General features: G+C 28.4%; 2 protein-coding genes across 2 annotated transcripts in view; one reads left to right on the forward strand and one right to left on the reverse strand.

The window, feature by feature from the left end:
• Positions 1-13692: 13692 nt before the first annotated feature.
• Positions 13693-16434, forward strand: LOC101515343 (amino acid transporter AVT6D). Its single transcript, XM_004500482.4, has 5 exons — positions 13693-14115; positions 14377-14529; positions 14822-15025; positions 15130-15592; positions 15921-16434. The coding sequence occupies exons 1-5, from the start codon at positions 13755-13757 to the stop codon at positions 16045-16047; spliced, it is 1308 nt and encodes a 435-aa protein (XP_004500539.1). The 5' UTR covers positions 13693-13754; the 3' UTR covers positions 16048-16434.
• A 9308-nt stretch (positions 16435-25742) lies between these two features.
• The window catches only part of LOC101515672 (uncharacterized), a 3014-nt gene continuing 786 nt past the window's right edge, over positions 25743-27970 (reverse strand). The window contains exons 3-6 of the mRNA XM_004500483.4: positions 27769-27876; positions 27557-27655; positions 26758-26883; positions 25743-26275 (exon numbers count right to left, since the gene is read on the reverse strand). Coding sequence (XP_004500540.1) covers positions 26130-26275; positions 26758-26883; positions 27557-27655; positions 27769-27876 — 479 coding nt within the window. The 3' untranslated portion in view covers positions 25743-26129. The remainder of the gene's footprint in view (positions 26276-26757; positions 26884-27556; positions 27656-27768; positions 27877-27970) is intronic.

Genomic DNA, 27970 nt, shown 5'->3' on the forward strand with positions numbered 1-27970 from the left:
TAGCCCTTATCAACCCGACGTATATTCTCCATCACAACACTATGAACCATACTCTAGCCCTTATCAACCCGACGTATATTCTCCATCACAACACTATCAACCATACTCTAGCCAAAATGAACAAACTCAACATGTCCACAATGTCTCCCAACAACTTTATCACGAATCTCTCCCAACAAGTCCACAATGTGATCTTCCACTTAGTGTCCATTATAATATCAATGAGGAAGAATTAGGTGATTATAGTGAAGATGATGAAACATACTTCGATGAATCATCTGGTGATTCTGACGATGATGATGTTGATGAAGATATGGAAGCAGAAGATCAACTTATCCCACCTGTATTCGATCCACCATTCCACATGAAGAACATCAATCTATCCACCGCAAACCAACCAACTGAATTTGATCACATGTTCATTGACGAAGTCCCAAATTTAGGTGGAACTCTTGAAGTTGGAATGAAGTTTCAGAACAAGGATGAATGTGTACATGCAATCAAACGTTATCATCTAAAACAATCATTGAACTTTGTGGTGCAAAAATCAGATCTAGAAAGGTACGTTATTATTTGTTCACATCCAAATTGTTTGTTTAGATGTAGAGGTTCAAAACGCAAACAAAAAGTGAATTGTGGGTGATTGGAAAATTGAATGCGCCTCATACATGCACAAATTTTGCACTATCACAAGATCATACAAAGCTCGATTCTAACATGATATGTGCAAGTATAATGCAAGTTATGAGGATGGACCCTTCAATCAAAGTGAAAGTCATTATTGCTCAGATTCAGGCTTTGTATAACTACACAATTAGTTATAGAAAGGCTTGGTTGGGAAAAAATAAGGCAATCGAACAAATTTATGGCAATTGGGAAGAGTCTTACAATCAACTTTCACGATGGTTATTAGTTATGCAAACGTTTGCTAAAGGAACCATTATTAAAATGGAAACAATCCCAGCTTATAATGAACATGGTTTGATAAATGGGATGACAATCTTTCATAGACTATTTTGGGCTTACGTTCCATGCATATCTGCGTTTAAATTTTGCAAACCAATTGTACAAGTTGATGGAACTTGGTTATACGGCAAGTATAACGGAACTCTATTGGTAGCAGTTGCATAGGATGGGAACGGCAATATCATTCCCATTTCTTATGCTCTTGTGGAAGGTGAGACAAAAGAGGCTTGGAGTTTTTTTTTGAGAAATTTGAGATCACACGTCACTCCACAAGCCAACATTTATTTGATTTCAGATAGACACGAATCTATCAAAAGTGCTTACAACAATCTGAATAATGGGTGGCAACATCCTCCGTCAAAGTGCTCACAAAATTTTGCAAGGGAATTTAAGGATAATGCTTTGAAGAACAAGGTTATGTCTATGGGAAATAATTTAATTCTTACTTATCATTAATTAAAAATTAAATTATGAAGTTTTATAATTAGTGTATGCATTGTCTGCGGTTTCAATACAGGTTACTCAATCAATGAGTCTACATATCGATACTACCGCAGAGAAATTGGCATCGTAAACCCAGAAGCTTTGAAATGGTTAGACAATATACCGCGACAAGATTGGATTCAAGCATTTGATGGAGGTAGCCGTTGGGGTCAGATGACCACCAACCTTGTGGAGTCGATGAACGCAGTATTAAAAGAACCACGCAACCTTCCCATCACTGCTTTGGTCCAATCAACATATTATAAAACAGGTACACTATTTCCAACCATGGCAAAACAACACGCATCAATTTTAGCTTCTGGTCAGGTATACACAGAAAAATGCACGACTTTTATGAAATCGGAAATACGTAAATCAAATAGTCATAGAGTCGATAGTTTTGATCGAAGAAACCATACTTTCATGGTCCACGAGACAATAGTTCCAAAAGAAGGGCGACCAATTGGTCATTTCAGTGTAAATCTTCCTAACAAGTGGTGCAATTGTGGAAAATATCAAGCTAAACATAGGCATTATTCACATGTGATAGCAGCATGTTCTAGCATCAAATATGATTATTGGAGCCTTATATCCGATATGTACAAGGTGGAAACAGTACTTAAAGTCTACAGTGAAGCGTTTCAACCGATACCAAACGAAGGATATTGGCCACAATATGAAGGTGTTAAGGTGTGTCACAATCCACTAATGCGGAGAGTCAAGAAAGATCGCCCAAAGACCAAGCGCATTAGAACAGAAATGGACACTACGGATAGAGTCCCAAGAAAGTGCGGATTATGTCGGGTATCTGGTTATACTAAGAAACATTGTCCAAACGCTGCAAGCACATCTACTCAAAATTGATGTATTTTTTTTTTTTTTTAATTTAATGTAATTTTATTTTAATGTATTAATATACTTTTCTTATTATTAATATTAAAATTATTATTATTATTATTAAATTTTTTTAATGTATTTATGCTTATATGTTAATGTATTTTTATTTTATTTTATTTTATTAATAGAATTTTCTTTTTATTATTATTATTATTATTATTATTATAATTAAAAGTTATATAATATTATTAAATTAATTATTTTTATTATTTATAATAATATTTTGTATTTTTTATGTTATAATTATTTTTAAAATATTTAATAATAATAAATATAATATACCCAATATAATATACCTAATAATAAATAACAAAATTCAACAACAACAAAAAAATACAAGCTAGTAGGAGGTCGCATCCCCAGGATGCGACCATCTAGTGACGTTGAAATTTTTTTGCTTCAGGAGGTCGCATCCCCAAGTTGCGATCAGCAACTGAAGCTAAAAAGCATGACATTTTGGTATTATTTTTCAAAAGTGGGGCAATCTAGTATTAAAATTAAAAAAAAAAAAAAAGGATATTTGTATCAAAAACCCACATAGCACATCCATTGATCAAAATAATTTTCTAGAGATTTTAACCAAACTATGGTATAAATTACAATGTTTCGTTTCTCCAACTCTTTATCTAAGTATTTTTACCTGTAAAATATTTAAATAACGTGGGATGAGATTGCATCTCAGTGGATCTCAAAAGATGAAACCAAAACAATTAACATTCTAGTTCAATGATATATTTATCATATGAGTTTCTATTCCTTTAATCGAGTTACCTCTTTTATGTATCGCTTTGACTATTTCTAAATATGTAAGTCATTAGACGTGAATAATCTAATGACTTAAACTCTATCTAACAAGCATGTCATAAAGACTACATTAGTTAGTTTTTATCAACACCCTCTTCTTATTTGTAACTTTATTTTGTTAAGATTTTACATAATTACCTCAATAAGCGGTACCCTACTTACCCTCGCTTCCGTCATATATAAACAGAGAATTGATCTAGCTATAATAAATCTTATATTTCTCACCTTATTCAAACATCTAGTAAATATATAAGAATACACACACATATATAATACTACTTATTAATTATAACATCATCTATTAATAAATATATTAAAGACTACCACACACTGAACCTTGCAAAATCTTATGATAACATACACTATTAAAATATATTTTTCTCAAAACAACCCCAAATTTATGTTAAAGCAATTCAAAATTGAGTTTAACTGCAGAGTCAGCTGACAAGAACTTATAAGTATCATAATTAAGTAAATGAGTACTCTTTAGAAAGCTTATGATGTCTAGTTTAAAGATAAAATTTTATTTTTCCAAAAAATGACCCCGATTCATTTATCAAAACAACACAAAAGGTCATAAAAACAGGGCAACAACTCTGGTCTAACTTGTAATTCATTTTTAAACATCAATACTCAATCAAATATCACAAAGTTTGTACTCAAATTGAAGGTAATTGAGTGTAGTTTCCAAAAAAACCTACCAATAATTCAAAACTAAGGTCTAGAGAAAAAGTTGTGACAAAAACATCACACATATGTCATGCGAATTTTAAGTTAACAACACTCATTCAATCACACTAATTTTCTAATTAATTTTTACAAACACAAATGGTATATATTATGAGTAAATCAAGCAATGAATACATCAAAACAACATCATAATGTCAATTCACTCAACCTAATTTGTCACAATAGTGAAAATCAAGGTCTTTAATTTCAAACAAATCAAAAGAGCATAATTTCATGTCATCAAAGAAATTCAACTCTACTATAATCTATTCTCAATTTCAGTCATAGAACTTCACATGCATGAACTATTTTAACCATCTATTCCAAAATCCATAAATCTAACATATAAAAAATAATCATTTTCTTCATTTCAAACCCTTAAACCTCAAATTTCTAATTTATAGAAGATATTATCTCATACATGCATGATGGAGAATAGGGAAGGGAAAACCCATCTTTTGATTTCCAAAAGAATTGAGAAGATGGTGATATTCTCAACTCTTTCTACCTTGACTTCTAGCAAAAAAAAAAGTGCACTTTCTCTTCTTCTTATTTTGCCAAAATTTTTTCTATCTTCCTCCCTTCTTATCTTTCTTCTTCTCCCTCTCTGTTGTTGTCCTCCCCTTTAATTTTCTTTTTTCCTCTCCTAGTTAGTAATATTTCCCCCTATTCTTTTCTTTTTCTTTTTCTCTCTTAGTTAAGTGATGTGTGTATTTTATTTTGGTGTGTGTTTGTGTTGGTATTGTTGTGTAAATTGAATGAAAAAAAATAAGTAGTGTTGATTTGGTGAATTGAATTTTTTGCCTCATAGAGTTTTCATAATAAATAGATCCTATTTATTATTCACTCTTCTAATTCCCCTTATTTGTAACCCCAAAACAAACTAAAATATGTATCACTTTATATATATTTTTTTACAAACTATAATTGTATATTAATATGTAAAAGATAAAAGTAATTACTATCCATTATTTAATGTTAAAGAATGATGTTACAACTAACATAAAATTCATCATAAAATAATGAGAATATCAAAATCATAAAATATATTAAAAAAATATTTGTATTGTAAGCATTAAAATAATTAAAGTACAACATCCTAAAATAAGAAAGTACTATTTTTTAAGAATTGAGTTACCTTAATAAAATAGGTTGGATCTAATTTTACCTAATATACAAATCTTTTGAACGATTTGCTATTTTGCGAATCTAATATCGTTCATTTACACTCATTTACCTGGCCATAATTCTTTTTTTTTTTTTTTTTTATCAATCTAGGTTGGGTGGGCCGAGATGATTGGATTGACCCAATCCATATACATCCCTGACTATAGCAAGAGATTGTTCAATAGTAGGTAGGCATTTCATTGAATTTGATGGATACTAGTATTTGTTAAAAATATATTTTTGATGAACTAAATTGATTAACATTCTTTGACTTTTGAAAAAGTAATTTACTATTACCTAAATTTGAGGAACTTAATTACTTAACTCTTACAATTTTGAGAATATATTTCTCATTTATTTACTTTTTTGTTGATAAAAAAATTAGATAAATTGGAATCTAAAGACTTATCAAGGTTAAGACAGATCAAATGAGTATTGATAGAGATATTTATAGATCATTTATCAAATAGGTTTTCACGTAGACAATAAAAGTTAAATCCACAATCTTATGATAAGTGAATCAATTTCTTACCAACGAAATCAATTTTTTACTCGATTTTAACTTAATCACTATCATCATAAATAAGATTCACATAATGTAAAAAAGTAATTAAATTAGATTAAAACATTAAAACTGTCTAAAATATGTAACTGCGTCATTTTGTGAAAATGTCATTGAATTCATATGAAAATTTAACCTCAAGAATAGACAATATGTAATTATCTGTAAGCTGCACGGATTTAATTACAATATGTAATTATCCGTAAGTTGCACGGATTTAATTACAATATGTAAATATTTTTATAAATAAAATAATAATAATTTAGATACATAATTTGAAAAAATTATAAATTAGAAGAAAAGAAGATAAATTATTATTGAGTTGATACTAAAAGTATGTTTCAAATATTTTTATATTAAAAATAATAAAAATATGAGAATTTTTATTGGTGTAGATAAATAAGTTTGATAAATATTTTAGAGACATTTAGTATAGTTTTTATTGAGTCCTAAAATATTTAATAAATTTAAATGACATACTATATTTTACCGTAAGAGTGCAATTAAGAATGAGAATAGACTATATTATGTCATATTTATGGTTTGACCTCTTTAATAAGAAGGCTAAGCTCGGACAATTTTTAAAGTCTATTTATTTAAATAGGTCAGACTCAAGTTTATAAAAAAAACATATTAGATTTGACAGGTAGACCTATATATATTTTATTTTTTATTAATGTTATTTTTTATTATTATATAAAATATTATTTTCTAATTTAAAGTCTATCAATTAGGCTATAATTGTTCCATATTTTTCTCGTTATTTTCTTCTCCTGTTTTTTTCAAGTTGAATCGTTCGTATTATTATATAATTGTTATACTACGTAAGATTTTAATATTTATTACTTCAAAATCTTTTTTTTTTCCTTTTATCTTTGTATTCCTTTAGTAAAGTTAGTCTTTATAAAATCTCTTAAAAAACTTAAAGAACCTCCATTGAAGTTGTTTTAATTTTAGATTTTATAAATAAAAATAAATCTTAAATTAAAACAATATATGTGAATTTGTAAAAAAAATAGTAAAAAAAATGTATAAAATAGGCGTAGTCCCTTTAGAAGTGTTTCAAAGTTGATAATAATATTAATTATATTATTATTGAATATGTCCGAGTTTGTTTGAGAGATAATAATGAGTGCGTTTGTTTCAGAAAAAATCTATTATTTGAAATCAAAAATCATTTTTTAGAGTTTAAAAAATTGTTTGTTTTAGATTTTTTAAAAATCATTTTGTTAGAAAAATTATTTTTTATTTAATATATATATATATATATATATATACATTGATATTAGTATGTAGAGATCATCATGTGGTATGGATAGAGCATCATATAAATTGGTATGGATAGAGCTTCGTAGCTTGATATGTGTATAAAGATTAATTATGGATTCATTTTGCTTTTAACTTCCATCAATTGCTTTTAACTTTTAACTTTTATCTTATGATGTTGTAGTGTGAGTTTTATTGCAAACATGATAGTAAAAACGCCTCATTATTATATCATTCACTTAAGACGATTTCACCAATTGATTTAAATTCCTTTTATTTCTGTCGAAAATATATTTATATTTGTGATGGTAAATGTTACTACAAACTTAATAATTGAAAATCATATTATAAACAATCCAAAGCAATATTATAAACAAAATAGAAAAATCATTTGAAAAACTTGAAACTCTACGTACACTTTTCCTTTTTGATAGAAGTACACATTATTCTCTCAAAATGATGGTCTGTATCATTAAACAAAGTACTACTTTATATTAAAAAAATTACAATGAAATTTTCAACCTAAAAAACACACTAATTATTTTATTAGGAGTTCTAAGAAAATGTGTGCTATTGAATAATTAAAAATTAAATAAAATACAATAAACCCACCAATATACTGATTTTTTTGAAATTACTCATTAACATATCTATGATTTGAAGAGGTTGAATGCACATCACTTACCACCACAAAAGCATATGTTTGTAGCTTAACCAAATTTACATGAAAGTGTTGAACCACTTTGTTGAAAAAGTTTTCAATTATGATCTCATTAACGTAGTGTAACAGACATGAGATGTGTCTATATGGAAATTAGAGGATAAAGAATCCAAATTCGAGGATGAATATTTTTCACAATCTTATATATGAGAATAAACCCGAAGATGGACATTCTTCATAATTTTATATCGGAGGATAAATATTTATCAAAATTTTAATCTCACAAATATTAAAAAAGTAATTTTCATTAAAGTACAAAAGGACAAAAGTTGACAAGTTGTTCACAATATTCAAGGTTTAACAAAAATAAACATAGAAGTGACATAACATCAATCACATACTCTTATGTGGAAGATAAGAACTTTCATCCTCGCACCTGAGGATGAACTCTAGAAAAAATCATCCTCTCATATATAAAAATGAAGTCTTATATGAATAGTGCAAAACACTAGGTTAACATTGTTCAAATTTATACAAAATCATTTGAAGTAAGACAAGCACATCAATCGTGATTTTTAAGGTATTAGAAAGAAGAAAGAATCTTCTCATCCATAATAGATCAAAAGAATAATAAGAATGGTTCAAACTCATTTAGAAGTTGTTGATATTTTTTGAACCATATCATCTTAATAGAAAACATTAGACTTGATTGAATGTTGCATATAAACTGTTAAGAACGTTCTGGAGAATATTATGATTTTCTGCATAATGTTCTGCTCTTCTGCAAAATGTTCTGCTTTTCTGCATAATGTTTTGCTCTTCTATAGAATGTTCTGCTCTTCTACAGAATGTTATGCTCTTATGCAGAATGTTCTGATACAGCTTCCAGAATGAACATTTTTGCTTAAATTGATCATTCTCTTAGATTTTGCCTTTATCGTTCTCTAGCTTTTAGAAGAAGAATGAAACAGAAACTGATTATTAATCTCAGTTTCCTAGAAAGCATTTTGTTGCTGTTGTCCATAATATTCTTCTTCTTCATCTCCTTTGTTTTAATGTTTCCAAAGGTTAAAGGAACTCCAAATTTTTGTAATGAGAGGAGGCATCATACTTTTCCATTCATGTGTCTTGAGCATGCCTTGTCCATGTATCAATGTTCTATCTTGATTGTTGGATGGTGTTCCTACATCACAAGTTAGTAATGCTTTTTGTACCCATATTTGTTTGGGTCCTTGATGGTTAGTATATCTTCTTTTAGAAGATTTATTAAAACTTGATCTCTTTTTAAAATAACAAGTTGATTCAAAGTGACTATTTTTGGAATAATAGGAATACTTTGTTGTTGATCTTCGATAAGGTTTCAAAATATGAGTTTTACACGGATTTAAAATTGATTTTGCTGAAATTCCAGATCGTTCCCTTTTCCCCAGATTTTCTGCAGAAGGTTCAGCTTTTGTTTTGGAACTTTCTCCGTTTTGAGAACAACATGGAGAACGTTCTCCTTTTTGCAGATTTTTCAAAACTGGTTCAACTATATTTGCAGAGCGATCTTCCCTTTTAAAAAACCTTTTGCTTTTAATATTTTCATCTCTTTTCTTAAAGTAGCAAGCAAATTCCAAATGTCCAAGTTTCTTACAATATGAGCATTTGGTTTTGCATTTATCCTCTTTTCTTTCCGAAACAAAAAAGTTTTCATATATTTTCGTTTTTTGAGTTTTATCAAAACCAAGACCAGCTTTATCAAATATTCCCACTTGAGATCCCATGATTTTTTGAAAGGTTTTAGTAGCTTTAATAAAATTTGACAAGTCATTTCTAAGAAGTTCATTTTCAGTTTTAAGGAGAACATTCTCCGTTTTCGTTGCAGAACGTTCTTGATTTTCAGATTAATTAGTTTCCTTAAAATGAGATTCCTGCATGTTCTGAATGATATTTTTTAGTTCATCAATCATAACATGAGCTTTCTCTTTTTCCCTTTTTTCTTTTAAAAATTGATCATTTAAAGAGCTACAGTTTTGAACAAGCAGATTTGAATCATTAAGTAAGCTATCAAAATCTTTTTCAATTTGTTCACATGAAAGACATGGTTCAGAATTTATTACCTCCTTGTCTTTAGTATCAGCCATTAAACATAAGCTAGCTTCTTCAGGTTCCTCTATTTCTGTTTCATCATAATCATCCTAGTTCACCATCATGGAGTTTTTCTTGAAAGGGAACTTCTTTGGTGCTCTTTTGTTCAAGGGACATTCAGTTTTATAATGTCCTTGTTTATTGCATCCAAAGCATGTGATTTGACTTTTGTCTACCTCTATTTTGAAGTTTTCTTTTTTATTTGAAAATCCTTTTTTGATATGATCCCTTCTTCTCACCATTCTTTGTATCTTTTTTGTAAGACGAACTATTTCTTCATCAACATCTTCTTGTTCGATTTCTTCTAAGTCCTCATATGGACTTTCTTAAGATGTTTTCAAAGCTATTGCTTTGCCCTTTTTGATTGGTTTGTCTTCTCGTAGCAGCACTTCATGTACTCGTAATGTTCCAATTAATTCTTCCAGGGGAAGTAATTCAAGATTCTTGGCTTGACTTATAGCTGTTACCATTGGTCTCCATATGATTGGAAGACACCTCATGATTTTTCTTACTCTTTCTTGAACTGTGTAAGCTTTCCCAAGAGAACGCATTTCGTTTACTATTGTTATGAACCTTGAGTACATTTCATCAATAGTTTCTCTTTCTTGCATTTCGAACAATTCGAATTTCCTTATGCCAATGTCTATCCTTGTTTTTTTGACATGGCTTGTTCCTTCATGATGAGTTTGCAGTGTATCTCATACTTCTTTTGCAGATGTGCATTCATCTACTCTTTCACTTTCTTCCCTACTCAAAGCACACGATAAGAATAATTGAGCTTTTGAGTTTAGAAGTACCTTAGATTTTTCTTATGTTGTCCAATCTGCTTCTTTCTTTTTAGTAGAGGTTGAATCATTTTGGTTGACTCTTGGTATGAAATTTCCATCTGTAATGATGCGCCACATTCCTGTATCTTGAGATTTCAAGAACAACTGCATTTTGCTTTTCCAGAACTAGTAGTCTTTGCCATCAAAGTAAGGTGGCCTGTATAATGACACTCCTTCAACAATGTACATATTTTTTGACATTTTTCTTCTAGATCTTTTTCTCTAACACTTGTTAGGTGTTTTTAATCTTTCTAGAGACCGAGCTCTGATGCCAATTGAAGTAGCAATTTCAATTTACAAGAAAGGGGGGTTTGAATTGTAAATGCACCTTTCTAAAAATTCCTATTAAAAACTTAAGAAAATAACTCAAGATTGATCTTGGTTGTGAAAACAGAAAACGGATAACGTTCTTGGTTTTAACCAGAAAACAGAGAACGTTCTTGGTTTTAACCAGAAAACGGAGAACGTTCTTGGTTAGTTAAAATCAATAATTCAGTTTATGTAATTAACTTGATAATCAATCAAACTGAAAGTAAATAAATAAGGGAAGAGATACCACACAATGATATATCCTGGTTCACCCAACTCGGGTTACGTCTAGTCCTCACAATCGTGAGATTTTCCACTAAGTGTTTAAAACAAAGAACCTTCTTGGTTTTACAGCACCTAGCTTAGATCAACCTTGATCTGTTTTAATCTCTATTACTTTTCACCCAGAAAGCAACAACAACACATATCTAACTTTGATAGGATTCAATGCAATCTAAACAAACTATAAAGAAACTCTTATAGTTTGAGTTTTTACAATAAGATTGATTTTGACAGAATCTAAGATATCTCAACTCTTGTTTGAGATTCGATTCTTAACAAAGAAATTAGTAGCAATATCACAGTGAGATAGAATTAATCAGAACTGATTGCTTTTTGTGAAAATGAGAATTTCAAGTATGTGAATGTGAATGATTTATGAGAGTTTTATAGCACTTGAAGTTCTTGCTTGATCCTGGATATTGGCCTTCTATTTATAAGCATTAGAGGCCTTTAATGAAGGTAAAAAAGAGCTGTTGATAGTGCTCTGAAGTTTGACTTAAGGCAATATATCAGGTTAAAAATAATCCAGCTTTGAAAAACTGTTTTTCCCTTTTTTTTGACTTTTCTGGTTTAGCATTAAAGCAATTTTGTCTTCTAGTTAAAAAGCCTTTGACGTTTCTCCCTTGATCTTGGATGGTACAGTCTTGATCTTGAGTCTTGAATGTAGCAGAGGAGTTTAGAGGCCTTTAATGAAGGTAAAAAAGAGCTGTTGATAGTGCTCTGAAGTTTGACTGAAGGCAATATATCAGATTAAAAATAATCCAGCTTTGAAAAACTGTTTTTCCCTTTTTTTTGACTTTTCTGGTTTAGCATTAAAGCAATTTTGTCTTCTAGTTAAAAAGCCTTTGACGTTTCTCCCTTGATCTTGGATGGTACAGTCTTGATCTTGAGTCTTGAATGTAGCCAGAGGAGTTTGGAGAAGAATTATAAGCCATTGCATAAGAGAATGCACAGCTGCTGAAGTTATGCAGAAAACGGAGATTGATTATCAATCTAGGTCTGTCAAATTGAACTTTCTTGAGATTTAATAATCAATCTGGAGTTCCTATTTTAATCATTCTGGATGTCTTTTGCAATGTCTTATCATATATCAAGGTTGATCAAACTTTCTTGACAGTTTGATTTTTAGAGTTACAAACTTGTCTTGATTTTTGTCTGACTTTGAGTCCTTTTATTTTAGAGATCAGTTAACTTTTTTGAGTTTGGATGAATCCTATTTGTTCCTTGCCATGTGCTAATTCTATATGAATAAATTTCCAGCGCAAACTCTTTGTTAAAGAGGTAGAAAAAGTTTGATTAACATGTTGTGATGAACACTTTTGAAGCTGGAGATCTTTCTCTGTTTTAATGTTCTTGTTGCTGTTTTCTTTGTTTTGCTTGATTCTGTTCTTAATTAAATTCACTCAAAAGCACATGTTAAATTAACATAACATTTTAGAATCATAATTAACTTTCTTAATTAACTTTTTGTTTGTTTTCATCAAAATATTAAATTGAGATTTTGTCTCAACAGTAGATTCATCCAAATAAGTTGGTGGGGACTTAGAGTGCTCTGACGTAAGAGAAGTTAATTTATTTAGACAATATTTCCTGTCTTTTGATTTTATTAATTTAATTGTAGTTTTAGTTTATTTATTATTATTAATTTATTGAATTAATTTTTTATTTTAAAAATTCATATTTTTGGTTCTTTATATTTTTAAATTAAAAAAATAATGAATTAATATATTTTAAATAACATAATATACAATTGTAAAATATAAAATAATTTAGATGAATTGATTATTCACGTGTCATTAATTAAATTAAAAAAAATATAAATTTAACAACGTGAAATATTTTAAATAACGTGAAAGCATAAACTTGCTCTATCAAATAAAACATAAACTTGCACATGAGCATTCGTGTGTTTTCGTCACAATCTCCTTCTTAATATTTAACAGCCCTGTGATATAAAAAACAATTTTGAAGAGATATTTTTTTTGTCAAATGAAATTAAATGTTTTTTTATTTATAAAAATAATTTAATTATATTTTTGCTAATTTTTTAAATATTTTTTCAGTCAAAATATAATTAAATGTTTGATCATGCAATTATAGAAGAATAATTGTTGATAGATAACAGTCCCTTAAATAGATCTCATAGTCAAAATATCAGCATTTTCTGTTTATGATAATTCCGAAAATAATAATTAGTCTTTGATTCTCATCCAAATGTATCTCTATTTTATTTACTTCTATTTTTTGGTAGTCTTGACACAAACACTGACTGGTTTTTAATGCGCTAACCGCATATGAATTTTATTATTACGATGTAAATTTTATTTTTATAACGATGGAGGTTACAAACATAAGAATAAAAACTGCTATATAGAGATTGAAAAGTAAAAAAATTCCATAATCTAATTTATTTAAATTTTTTTAATAAATTAAAAAAAAAAAGTTACATTTTAAAATGTAGAAGTTGCATGTTTTATTAGGAAACTGGACGTTGCATATTGCAAAAAAAAAAAAAATGATACTGAAAGGGTAAAAGTAAAAATTGAAAAATAACACCAAATAACTTGTATTCCTTTTTATTTACGGAGATAAATTATTATAAATGAATGGTACCTTACAATGAACTCTACGTTTCCTTTCTCAGCTCTCCAAAAATAATTTAACCGCCGGGATGTCGCCGTCTGCCGGAGTCCACGTCCCTCTCTTGACTGGATCTATACCGGCGGCGGAACATGGTTCTGTACCCGGCGCCGTATTTAACGTCGCCACAAGCATAATTGGCGCTGGAATCATGTCAATCCCAGCGATTCTAAAGGTTCTCGGCGTGATTCCCTCTTTTGCCTTGATTCTCATCGTTGCCGTTTTGGCTGAAGTTTCCGTGGACTTTCTCATGCGTTTTACGCATGCCGGTGAAACGACGACGTATGCTGGTGTTATGAGCGAGGCTTTTGGATCCGTTGGAGCATTAACCGCTCAAGTTTGTGTTATAATTACAAACTTTGGTGGTTTAATTCTCTACCTTATTATCATCGGTTAGAATCATTTATTTTCTAATTTAATTAAAACCATTAATCATGATTAAGAGAGCTAAGCAGAACAGTCTTCTAGATTAATTTTTTGTTCCTAATTTGGAAATTTTATTTTTGAACCAAACCATGTTGAGTGGCGAATTTTGACAGTGTAAAGTTTGGTTATTTTTATTTTTATTTTATTTGTGACATGAAAAAAATGAGTTTTTGAATAGTGGGTTGTTTTCATTTATGCTTGTTTTGTTGTGTGTTATGGAACAACAGGGGATGTTTTATCTGGAAAGGAAGGTGGTGATGAATTGCATTTGGGAATTTTGCAGCAGTGGTTTGGGATTCACTGGTGGAATTCCCGGGAAGTTGCTCTTCTTATCACTTTGGTTCTTGTTATGCTTCCATTGGTCTTGTACAGACGTGTAGGTCAGTGTTTTTCCATGCTTTCTTACTTTATGAAGCACCATAACCGGACATGACAGTGAGACAACGACACACCAGTAAAAATTTAATAGTAGAAGTAATTTAAATGTCATTTTTTTTTTCAAAATCACATGTGTTGTTGGTGTCAGATACAAGACAATGTTCTGAGGATCTGAAGTGTCGGTGCTGTGTAGCTTTTAGCTTTTTCCATTTCAAATTGAAGAGATTCAATGGCATACACACTCATGATATTTGTGATCCTTTTTTTGTTTTATGGTGTCTTGATATTTGACAGAATCCTTGAAGTACAGTTCTGCAATATCAACTCTTCTTGCTGTGGTATTTGTTGGCATTTGTTCTGGATTGGCTATAGTTGCTTTGGTGCAAGGAAAAACACAAACTCCTAGATTGGTTCCTCGATTAGACTACCAGACATCGTTCTTTGATTTGTTCACTGCAGTTCCTGTTGTAGTCTCAGCATTCACATTTCATTTCAATGGTACTTACTTATATCTTGCATTGCATTATTTGGTGGTGAACAAGGATTTGCTCTTCTTGTTTTTTATTTTTTGATGCTGATGAGTCTTTTTATTTTACTTGCAGTACATCCAATTGGTTTTGAGCTTGCAAAACCATCTGATATGAAAACAGCAGTTCGAATTGCAATAATGTTTTGTGCTGTTGTCTACTTCACAATTGGTCTATTTGGGTACCTCTTATTTGGAGATTCAACACAGTCAGATATTCTGATCAATTTTGATCAGAGTTCTGATTCTGTTGTTGGTTCTTTGTTTAATGGTTTAATTCGTGTAAGCTATGCACTCCACATCATGTTGGTATTCCCTCTTGTGAATTTCTCTTTAAGAGCCAACATTGATGAACTCTTATTCCCTAAGAAGCCTATAACCACAGACAACAAGAGATTTGTGATTCTCACTCTTGTGCTCCTAGTATTCTCCTATCTTGCTGCTATAGCAATTCCAGATATTTGGTACTTCTTTCAGTTTCTAGGATCAACAACTGCATTGTGCCTTGCATTCATTTTCCCTGGCACTATTGTTTTAAGGTAACCAATATTTCATAATCTTATTACTTACTACTTTTACCTCTGTTCCTTTTAAACTGCTGTTTTAAAGTTATTTAGGCAAATTAAGGAAACCGTTAAATTTTGATACTTTTTGATAAAATTGCTTACTCCCTCCGGTCTTATATAAGCAAAAAATTGGATGCATTTAGTACAAATTTTGGTCAAATACATCAATTTATTTGTTTATTTAATCCTGGAGGGAGTAATTTTTATTTTTTACCATAATACCATTTTTTTTTTAATCTCAATTCATTTATTTTTATCTGTGCAATAAACCAGGCTCCTAATTTTCTGTTTCTAATGACAGGGATGCTCTTGGCATATCAACAAGAAAGGACAAAATAATAGCACTGGTTATGATTATACTTGCAGTAGTGACAAGTGTAATTGCCATTTCCACAAACATATACAATGCTTTAAGTAGCAAGTCATAAAGTTGGTGTTGTCTTTTCCCGTTTCCCTTTCTACTACAGGAAATTTGATTGGGAGAGTTGGGGCGTGGAAGGCCAAAAAATTCCAATGGCACTTGTTTGTTTTGGCCATGTTTCTTTTGTATAAATCATGTACGTTGTGTAGAGTATCGAAGTATCAAAGCAATGGAAATAAATGCTTAGATGAAACGTGACAAAGTTTGAAGCTGGCCTATCATACAAGATTGTGCCGTGCAAGGATCTTAATATTGTATAAGTCACTTCCGTATGAACCTAGTTATTGTTTCAATGACCTGGCCAGCTCTTTGTAAATTATTAAATGTCCAATGTCATGACCTTGTAAAATTTGTCTTAAATGCACTTTTGATATATCTGTTTTGCTTGAAATAATTTTTTTTGTCCCCTTATCTTTAAATTTTGTTTTTGATTCCTCTATTATTTAATTTTTGGGATTTTTTTATCTCCTATCATTGAGTTAAATAAAATATTTTTTATGTTTATAGTTAATTTTATTTATATATTAAAAACAAATTTATTTTGTTTTATGTATATGTTAAAATATTTAAATGTTAAAATATTTGAATATAATATTTATTTATACTTTTTTAATAATTTAAAAATTCAAAGTATTTATATAAAATTTATAAATTTATTTTATTTTAATATTTTATAATTGTTTTTAACATTTAAATTTATTTTATTTTAATATTTAAATTTATTATATTTTAATATTTTAATTTATTACATTTTAATATTTATTTTATTTATATATTACAATATTCAAAATAAATTTATTTTATTTATAAATTAAAATTGAAACTTTAAATATTTAAATAAAATAAATAATAAAATCAATATATAGATAAAATAAATAATATATAAAATATTTATTTATCTTATGTCAATATTTGAATATAGAAATGAAATAAATTATAAAATAAAATATATAGCTACACACAAATTTAAAATATTTATTTTATTTTTAATATATAAATAAAATAAATAATAAAATTAGTTAAAACAATAATGAGATGAAAGTTATTTTATCAAAAATCACAAATGTCTCTTAAATGTTATATTATTAATGAAAGTATTACATAATGAGAAAAATAATAGATGTCTAAAAGGATTCTAGGAATTAATTAATAGAGACAAAAAACTAATTTGAAAAAAATAATTTAAAAATAATTTAAAAATAATTTAAAAATAATTTAAAAAAAATAGTATAACAAAAAATGTATTTAAGCCAAAAAATAATAATGTCTCGTGTGACGATGGTAATGAGAACCATGTTGTGCAATCTTTATTATCCAGAAGAATCAGATGCATTGCAAAGGAAGATTATTATAAAGACACTTAACGTTCTGAATGCACATTTTATTTTTGGAAAAATCTTAGTATAGAAGGAACGTAGCTGGTGTAATATTTTATGTAAAACAAAACTGTGTGTAATGTAATGGATGAAATTGGTAACATGTATTGACAAGGAATCGACAATGATGACATACACGGTCCACACGGATAAGTCGTCGCTTTATCCAAATCAGATTGTCTCGTTGCTAAATCTGATTGGTACTAAAATAATAATCCGCAAATGGCCCACTTATTTTTCACAGAAAATGACATAACCCAAATAAACAAATACAAAATTGAACTGTACCTTACATAACCCTATTGACAAAATTATACCTCATGTTGAGCAAAAATAAAAAAATTATTAAGATGTAAGTGGATAAAATAAATTTAATCAATCTGAACATCAAAACTAAATCAATTCAAAATTATCTATTATTTTTTAGTTTGAGTAAAAAACCAAGTAAAAACAATGTAAACAAAAAATTATTGGTTCGAGTATTAGATTTTAAACTTAATTGCAGTTTTAGTTTATCTATTTTAGTTGAATTGCAAAAGTAATCCCTTCATTTTATTTCTCTCTAGGTTTGGTCCCCAAACAAAATTTTGGTTCATAATTTGATGAATTTTTTTTTTTTTTTGCGTTTATTTAAATCAAATCATGCCTCAAGATCCCGTGGTGCAACAATTGTACTTAAAATCTATGATTATAAATTGTGTGGTGTGACTTGAAAAAAAATGAAACTTCATTAAGTTTTGGACCAAAATTCTGTTTGAGAGACCAAAACTGGGGAGAAATAAAATGGAATGACTACTTTTGCTTTCAGCTAAAATAGGGGGACCGAAACTGCAATTAAGCCTAGATTTTAGTTTAAAAAAATAATAAAAGTCGAACAAAACCAACACTATTCATATTTTTTATATATATTTATTTTTACATAAAAATGTGGCTCAATAAGACAACTTTTTTTATACAACAATCAGATACATCGTCCATTAAGCTCAATTCCAAACCCTAGTGATATCCTCACACATATACAGTTACATTTTGCCACAACAACCTCTCATTCACACACACTCACTAGGATCGACAACATCGTATCATCCTACTGTTGAATAAAAAACCAAATGTAATTGATTTAAGAGCACAAATGGATAAAGTACAACAACTTGAAGCAGGTACGAAAGTTGATTTGTAACTCAACTCTCATTTTGTTCATTTTGTTATTATATTTCATTATATTATTAAACTAATTTATAGTGGATTATCTGTTTCCTTTTTTAGAAATTGTTGAATTAGGTATTACTAATGTTGGATTTAATACATATGGCATGACATAAATGAAAAATCCAAGCTAAAGTTATATTTAATTTGATCTGTTCAAGTTGAAAATAAATTTCATATTATAATTTCTAACTGTTTATTTATTTTTTTATTTCAGATTTTTATCATTGAAGTTGATTGTTACTGCATAATTTGGATTGTTGTTATTTTGCATTGTAATTTAAATTCTCATTTATAATTTAGTCAACTAAATTCTAGTTTAATTCGGCATACAACTATCAGTTTTGTATTTTAACTTGAGTTGTTATTGCACTATGTTATTTTAAATTCTGGTTTTAGGGGAGTAAATTATAAATGTTACTGCATATTTTGTTTTAGTCTTTTAGATGATTAAATTATAAGTTTATAGTTATTTCAAATTTTATTTCAGAGGAAGAAATTAAAATGGCTTCTGCACTAGTATATTCTTTTATATTCTGCCAAAAAATTGAAATGTTTATCATTTTGTTTTTTAAAAATTCAATCACCCGAACCGAACCAACCGGTATATCACCAGTTTAATTTAGTTCAGATCTAATTATAAAAAACAAGTAAATTCAAACTAAACCAACCTATACAAATTTCATTGATTTGAATTCATTTTTCACATAAACCCAAACCAAATCGACTCGTTACACCCCTAAAAATTATAACTCGTACTTCCTTTGTTGTCCCCTACTCTATATTTTTTACACAAATTATTGATTTTATCTTTTTTTTTTTAAATAAAAAATTGTCCTAATCCACTGTATTTAATTTGTATTTAAAAAAAACTAATTTAAATTTATCCGAACACAAATGTATTATGAAAATTTTAAAGGTAGAATTTCTCGAAATATTATTTTGTTATAGAAAATTCAATTTTAAATTTTTTGAAATATAAATATATTATCTAAATTTTAAAATTTGAGTTGTCCAAAACATTTTCAAAGTTTAAGTTTTCCGAAATATACTTTGACAATTGAATTCACTAAATTGAATAACTTATTTTCAGTTTCTTGACTATAATTTTGTTTGAACTTTTATAGTAAATTTAAAAATTAATATGTTTTGATATTAAGAAATTAAATTACTAATAGTTGAATGATATCTCATCTACGAATAAGTTTAACATTTATTTAGATTTTGCACCATAAAATTTTTAAGTTTGATCTTTTTAATTTATTTTAAAATGATATTTTTTGTTATGATTTTAATTAAAATTAAAATTTTAATTTCAATTATAAAAATAATTTATTTAATTATTGAAGGTCAAAATTGAATAGATAAATATGTCAAAACTCTTAATTTAGTCAACTTTAATAAATAATATAATAATATCCACGTAGATATAATAGATAAAATTATTAATGAAAATATTCATAATATTGATACGCACTTACTTTTTTGTATTGCCTAGAATTTATTTCATTTTTTGAATAAAATAGTGATTTTTATTTAATATTTTTGAAAAAATAAAGATAAAATGGGTGTTCTATTAAATTGTGGAGTAGGAATATGATTTTAGTGGTAAGGTGTAAATTTTTTCCCAATTTGAATATTTCTCTGATTTTAGCATGTGCAACTTGGGAATATTCAGGGGTTAGGTTGAATGATTTTAGTTAAACTTTCAATTCAAATTCAAGTCAATTAAAATTATTTGTCTTGCAGTTGAGTTAAAATCTGTAAAATAGCTGTCATTGTTGAGCTATCAGATCACGCGACATAAAATATTTGTTAAAATTCTAAAATAAAAAATGGCATTTTATTTTCCAAAAGTTCTACCATTAAACTAAATTCCATAATCACAAAATATTTCCGGAACTAATCGCTTTAGGTTTGACAGTGTTGGTTTGAGTTTGACTAATTAAAAACTCGAATTAAACGCTTTCGGTTTGAAAGTGTTTGTTGAGGTTTGACCAATTTAAAAGTTAAATGAAACGTTTTCGAATGAGGGGTGATGGAATTGACATAATACGTGTGAACACACTTGCCCTATCAAATTACTTCAAATTCATTTTCGAGAACATGATATCACTTTATAAGCAAAGGAGCATACAATCACTGTGTATTTGGTTTGTCATAAATTTAGATTAATTGATTTTTGACGACTCTTTATATTATGATGGGTCAAAGCAGATCTCAAGATTCAAATAATATTAAAAGAGTTACTCAATCACTTACAAAAAAAATTCTTACATTAACACCAAAATATATATTTTTATAGAACAAAGTCTTTTTAAGTTGACATAAATAAATAAATTAATTGAATTTTTTATAGGAAAATTGTTAATAGTGAATTTTTCAGAGAATTTATTAGTAACATATGATGTTGAGCCCTGAATCTCATATAAAATACTCTTTTGGTGTGGTGTGGTAACCCATACCATAAGTTTAATATTCATTCAATCTCATGGCGACTGTCACTTTAACGAAAAAAATTATCTTAAAATAAATGTCGTTATCAAATTTTAATACAATTTAATTTTTTCTTCTTTTATATCATCCTTCAATAATTACTATATTCACAAATTATAAAATATTATTGTATTTTACATTGATAATAATGAAAAATTCACTAATAGGGATGAGTAGTTTGGTAAAATGAATTATCTCTTTTTTCCTAATTATTATATTTTTTAATATGTGTACAAAAATCTTAAACAATATTTGTAAAACAAATGAAGTAATTTTTCCAGGTTTTATATATGACTGTGCTTCCTTTACTCTATAATTTGGTAAATTAAAAAAAAAATATCAACTCCTTTAGACTTAATAAAAATAGACTATTCATTTGTAAAAAAAATAGATTCCTCAAATTATTATTTTAAAAAAATTAATCTTTTGAATTTTTTGATGTTATTAACTAATATTTTAAGAAAAAACATGTATTTAATACCCATAATATTATTTAGACGAAATACCTCATGTGTCCTTTAATTTAATTTTAAGTAGCAATTTACTCATTGATTTTTTTTTCTCTCAATTTGATTCTTTATTTAATTTGAAATGACAATATTATCATTTATGTCTTAAAATGTCAACAATATTATCTATTTTAGAGAAATCCAAAAATTTCATCATCATCTTCAAACAAAACCTATAAATTTCATTATCAATTGCATAAAAAGTCATATATTAATCAAATTCATAATTCAAATAAACTCTCATCTTCATCTCCAACAACAACATCAAATAAAGAAACCACACTTTAAAATTTAATCCTAAAAGAACTAAGATAATAAATTTTTATTCTTTTTATCCTTCATCGACATCAAAATGAATTAGAGCTGCAATGTTAATGACACTAAAGTTATTGATTAAATCTGTCTATATTAGATCACACTAAATTAGAACAAAATGAACACCACAATGTCACGAAAAAATCAAACGTCGCACTTAGTTGACGAGATAACATAAAAAAAAATTAAAAAAAAAACTTAATTTATGTAAAAATCACTTATTTAAATAAAATAATAAATAAATAAATAAAAATATAAATAGGTGATTTCGAACCAAAAAATGATTAAAAATCAATGTTTTATATTAAAGAAGATAAAAATAAAAGAGAGGTAGAAAAAAAAAATGGCCTACGAAAAAGTGTTATAAGCCAACATTTTGACCTTGCAAACCACAACCATAATATTTTGGGATCTAATCCATGCACTTGACGTTAGTGACAGAGTTTGAACCGAAACATTGAAATGATCAAATTTTTAAAATTTTAACAGATAAATAAAAAGTATAATATTATATAGAATCTAAAATTACAACAAGATACACTACAATATCTATATTAATTAACATATCTATTAACATATGTCATGTCAGGTCAAAGTCAAAATTTATCACAGCCGATCAACATATATCAAATCACCCCCAACCACAAATATCCTATAAACTTATATAATTTGATTTTCACAATCTTGTCACAATTAATAATTATTAATTTTTTTTAACATAAATATTTGTTTCTTATAAAGTATATCTAGTTCCATACATTGAATCAAGTTCATAGATAAATTTTTTCTCAAAATCATATAGTACATCATAATTTTACTTTTAAAACAACTATTTTATACTTATCCACACAAATATCATTTGTGATAGTAAAAAAATGAGATGAGAGAAGTAAGTTAGGGTGACTAGAAGATAAAAAAATTAAGAATATGAATAAAAATTTCAAAAGTTAAATTATATTATAAAAACAATTAAGATCTTCCTAAGAATTAAGTGACTGTAAGTCCGAAATCACTCTATGTCTTAGTAGGGATAACAACTGGTAGAGTTTGGGTAGGATACTATAGTATCCGTCCCCATACCTGCAGTTTAAAAAAATACTCATATCCGTGTCCCTACCCTTACCCTCTGGGTACCTAAGTGCTCATATCCATACTTGTTACTCACGCTTTAATTAAAAGAGATCGATAAATAAATGATATTGTTGTGATTAAATTTTAAAATTATCCAAATATCTTAAATTCAATCATAAAGTATTATAAACAAAAATATTTTATAACTCAAAATATTTCAAATGAATACTTGTTACAATACAGATTCAAATATCCATAATGATATTTTATGAAGTTGCAAGTCCTACGAAAATATTATTTGAAATCTGTAAAAACAACTGATAGGAACTTACAAGTATAATTATAAAGTCACGATTAATAAGACATAACTCTTAGTTATAAAGTCACAACTATTTACAAATTCATTATAATCAAATTCTTAAAAAGTTTGCAAAGGTTTATCTTTCGATTATAAATATTGTAGTGGTCCAATAATATTAATAGATGTTAAAATATAAAAGAAAACAATTAATTAAACTAAACACTAATATAATAAATAAATAAATCATATATTTATATAAGCGCAGATGCGGGATGAGGTGAGTACTGTAGTACCCGTATCTATACCCGCTTAATTTTGCGGATAATTATCTGTCCCATATCCATACTCATTATGCGAGTTTTTACCCAACCTACTGTGAGTTTTTTGCAGATACATACTGAATCTAGATCTAATTGTCCTCCCTATGTCTTAGAGAAGTTTCGCTTCCGCGAATGGCTAGCTCTTGAGACAACCTTTTATTCAACCTGTTGCTTAAGACTTTTCAAATAACAAAAAAAGAAAGAAAAGTTGAACATTCTGGTACTATTTTGTTTGGTAGGAACCAGACCGGTAAGTATCCTACTAAGGTGACCCGTGTGGATTTTAGATTTACAAACTCACTCAATCTAATATCCATTGCACCAAATCTTTTACTCCACTATTCATTAATCAACCCCATGGCCATACGGTCTCTACGTAACTAAATTTTTAAAATTCTAATAGATAATAAAAAAAAAAAAAAATTATATTATATAAAAATTATAAGTTGTAAATTTTAAAAAATTAATATTTTTAATAATTAAAAATTAGTTTTTAATTTTTTTTTCAAACACTAAAAAATTTATAGTTAAATTATTATTTATTGTCACGGTAAAAAGTTTGATACTATTAACATATCCTAATTATTCATAAGTGTGACTATAAAAATAATTATGATAAAAATGAAATGATTTTAATAATATGACAATTATGATTAACTGACAGTATCAAATATCTTTATAAAATTGATGTATACAAATTAAATACAAACTTTTATACTATTAAAACAAATTTATTAACTATAAGAACAAAAACAATATATTTAATTATTAGAATATATTCAAACACGACATTTTTTTTAAGATACCAATATTAACACAATGTTGTAAAAAGATAATTGTTTGATTTGAATATTAGGTTGTCTATTTTAAATTACGGAAAACTATACTAAAATCAATAAAGGTCGAATGTATTGATTTGATTCAATTTGAACTCGAACACGTAGGAAAATATCAAACTAAGTTTTTGTTAAATTTTTGGGATCATAGAATCATTTGCTTTAATTTTAGTATCTCTAAATAAAATTTACAATCTGCACAATTAGAATTTATGTTGAAAATTTTAGTTTATTTTATAATTATAGTAGAATTATTTTTGTAATTTTTCTTATAAATTACTCCCTCCAATTTTTTTTTATAAGAAACGTAAATTTAAGTTATAATTTAGTCAATAAAATTTGATGTATCTGATTTATAATATAGATCAAATAGATTTACTTTTATTGATCAAATTATAATTCAAATGTCTCTTTTAAAAAATACAAGAGATAGAAGTACTTTTTTAAAATTTCTTGGAAACTTTGAGATGACAATGACCACTCTATATCCCCAAAAGCTGCTCCATTGATCACCATATCCGACAACAACATTCCTATCTTCCAGAGGAAGTTTTTATCACGAAAAGTTAAACTGAAGAACAAAGATGACAAGTAAACTTACCACGGCACAAAAGGTGATTTCTGGCATAGTGGTTGCTAGTGAAGGTGCACATACATTAAAACAAAGTTTGTCAATGGAGAGAGCTTGTGATGGAGAGCAAAAATATGACTGTTTGTGGTTGGACTTATGGTGAGCGAAAAGGTTGCGGTTCAAAATTTCAAGTTTATAGATCGGAGAAATAAATGGGTGAGTTTTTTAAAGAACGAAGAGAGGAGTTTAGTGGTGGTGGCATGTGTAAAGGTGGCCCACAGTGGCTGAAAAGCTCACCTCTAAAAAAACCAATTTTCAAGACTCTCCCTTTAAAAATATATTTTGATTGAAAGATAAAAGAGAACAAGAGAATGAAGAATATGTAATTTGTTTGGTCATTGGTGGTCGGACAATGGCTAGGCACAAATAAAATGGTCGCGATGGTGTTTTAATGGAGGTGGCTAACGATGGTATTTCAACCACCTCAGTAGGGTGCCAATACCCTTCCAAACGAAATAGTACAAGAGTTTACAAAAAAAAACAAACGTGCACACTCCATAACGAGTCACATTAATTGTTTTTTGGGCTACATAAATAAGGTGTGACATTATGTTTGGTCATAAAAAAGGTAAAATAAAAATGAGATAAACTTGTGTTATTGATTTGAGAGAAAAATATTTTTATTTAGCTTAATAGAAAAATGAGAGAACAAAATTTATATATATAAATTATGCGTCGTTCATATTATTCATATCACAACTTTTAGAGAGAAGTTGTTTCACCAAGTGTAGCATCCATTGTGAAGGGTTTCAAGTACGCACAATGCCAGACATTACATTTGTATTTGAGATGTTCGGCAAAAATCAAAGTAATCCAGGTATAGAACACTAAAAAACTACAAAGAAAGTGATGAGGTAGGTACCTTCAAGGAACCAAAGATTACAAAAGATACACATCAATTTCCAATATACCCTAAAACTGCCTTCATGGCCAGCTTACTCTCATATCATGATATTTAATGCTCCAAGTCAGCAGTTAAAGGAAAAAGGTTAAAAAATAGAAATAAAGGCAATAACCTCTTGTTAAAGTCATGAAGACACATCATACTTAAGATCTTGGAACCTTTTCATCAAGCTCAACTTGAATCTCTCAACATCTGCATCCTCAAGTGAACTTGGAGCAGACCTAATAACTGGAATGCCCCCAGCACGATGCAAGGATGCAAGAACTTCATCTACAACAAATGAAATAGTTCATGTCAATCCAAAACAGAAAAAAAGACTAATGCCAACAGCACTGCCCTAATACAGGTGCATATCTTTCAACCTTGTAATATAGTTCGAACTGGATACTTTTTCAATATATTCACAGGATATGATACAGGTAGTGTTGTTAATTTATCATCATATAAGGACTAAGGATTGATAAGGTGGTCTCTAATTTTGGAACATGTAATAGCTTTCTAAAGTTCTTATTACGATCTGAATTCTTACAGTTGATTTCCAGCTAGAATATTATACAAATAAATTACAAGATAAACATTTCTGGTTCACTATTTAGGACAACAAAGTTACTACTTACTATTGGTCTGAACTCTGAATATCCACCAGCATGTTAATAAGCATATTAAAAAGAAATGATCTACTTCGAAGTAAAATGTGTTAAGTAATATGCATAGGATATTTAAATTTACGACTTTAAACTTTAAAGTTCTACCTGAGTGTGATAGCTCAGCCAGAGCGTTCAGTGCTGCTTTCCGTGTACGGTCATCTTTAGCCGTGCTTAACATATTTATGAGCTCTTCAACTCCACCCATCTCAAGTATCTTCATCCTGCTTTCATCTGTGATCAAAAGGAAGGTGAACAATTAGAAAATACTCATGCAGGCATGGAAGGTTTTAGAAACTAATAAATGATCAAGTTTCATCCCATCAGTTTCATGACATACCTATACGGCTATACCTTAATATTTAAAAATATGGATACATAATTACAAAATATTGTGAGCATAGAAAAAATAATTTGATACTCAAACAAGTTAAAACCAAAACAAGGCTATTTTCTGGTTACAGAACATAACTCAGTTTTGGATCATTGCCACATCTGTGCTTTGTCACAAAAAAAAGTTGTAACTGAAAACATGGAAACTCTTATAACCATCAACTCTAACAATTTCAATTGTCAGATCAATTTAAGTCTCAGAAACTGTTTCAGCCTTTCAGGTAATTTCAAGTGCAAATTATCATTCTACTACTCTTTTATCTATGTTCAAAATCTCCCATCAACTCTCCCCTTTAACCAGAAATTTATCATCTTATCAGCAAGCTGAGATTAATAGTCTATATAACTCAAATCAAGCACAAAAAAAGTGAAAATAAAGTGCTTGTTTATCAGAGCAAATATCTTAATATTCAGATGACTGATACACCACAAAGTGCTTCAATATATGGTCGTAAATAATTAAAATACTGATACAAAGTGATTTATGAAGAAATATATAGATAGTGCAAATTACCATCTTTTGCAAAACGGGCCAATCTAGAAGCTCCCATCCTTTTGAACAAGGGATCCTTCACACGCAAAAGAGATACTGACTGTTGCATCAAATTTTCCCCTGAAATTTTTTATTTTAACAACACTGTCAGGTTTGATCCACCAAGAGTAAACAGAGGCTTCATGAGCTGGAAATTGTTGCAGAAAAACTGTTGATAGTTGGATGATCGATACCCATATAAGGAAAGAACTGGTATCCTGCATAAATTGCACTCCCGAAAAATAGAGTCTTCAATAACCACCCAAATTTTCTCTCAACTTCTCCTTCCAGGGCTAGCTCATCTGGTGGTGCAACATAACAGAGCAATTCATTCACATATTCAGACAATGAACCCAAAATCATTTAAGCTATGTTTGGGAGTTGAGTTTTGGAGGG

This window comes from Cicer arietinum, chromosome 5, assembly GCF_000331145.2.
Source record: "Cicer arietinum cultivar CDC Frontier isolate Library 1 chromosome 5, Cicar.CDCFrontier_v2.0, whole genome shotgun sequence".
Lineage (NCBI taxonomy): Eukaryota > Viridiplantae > Streptophyta > Magnoliopsida > Fabales > Fabaceae > Cicer > Cicer arietinum.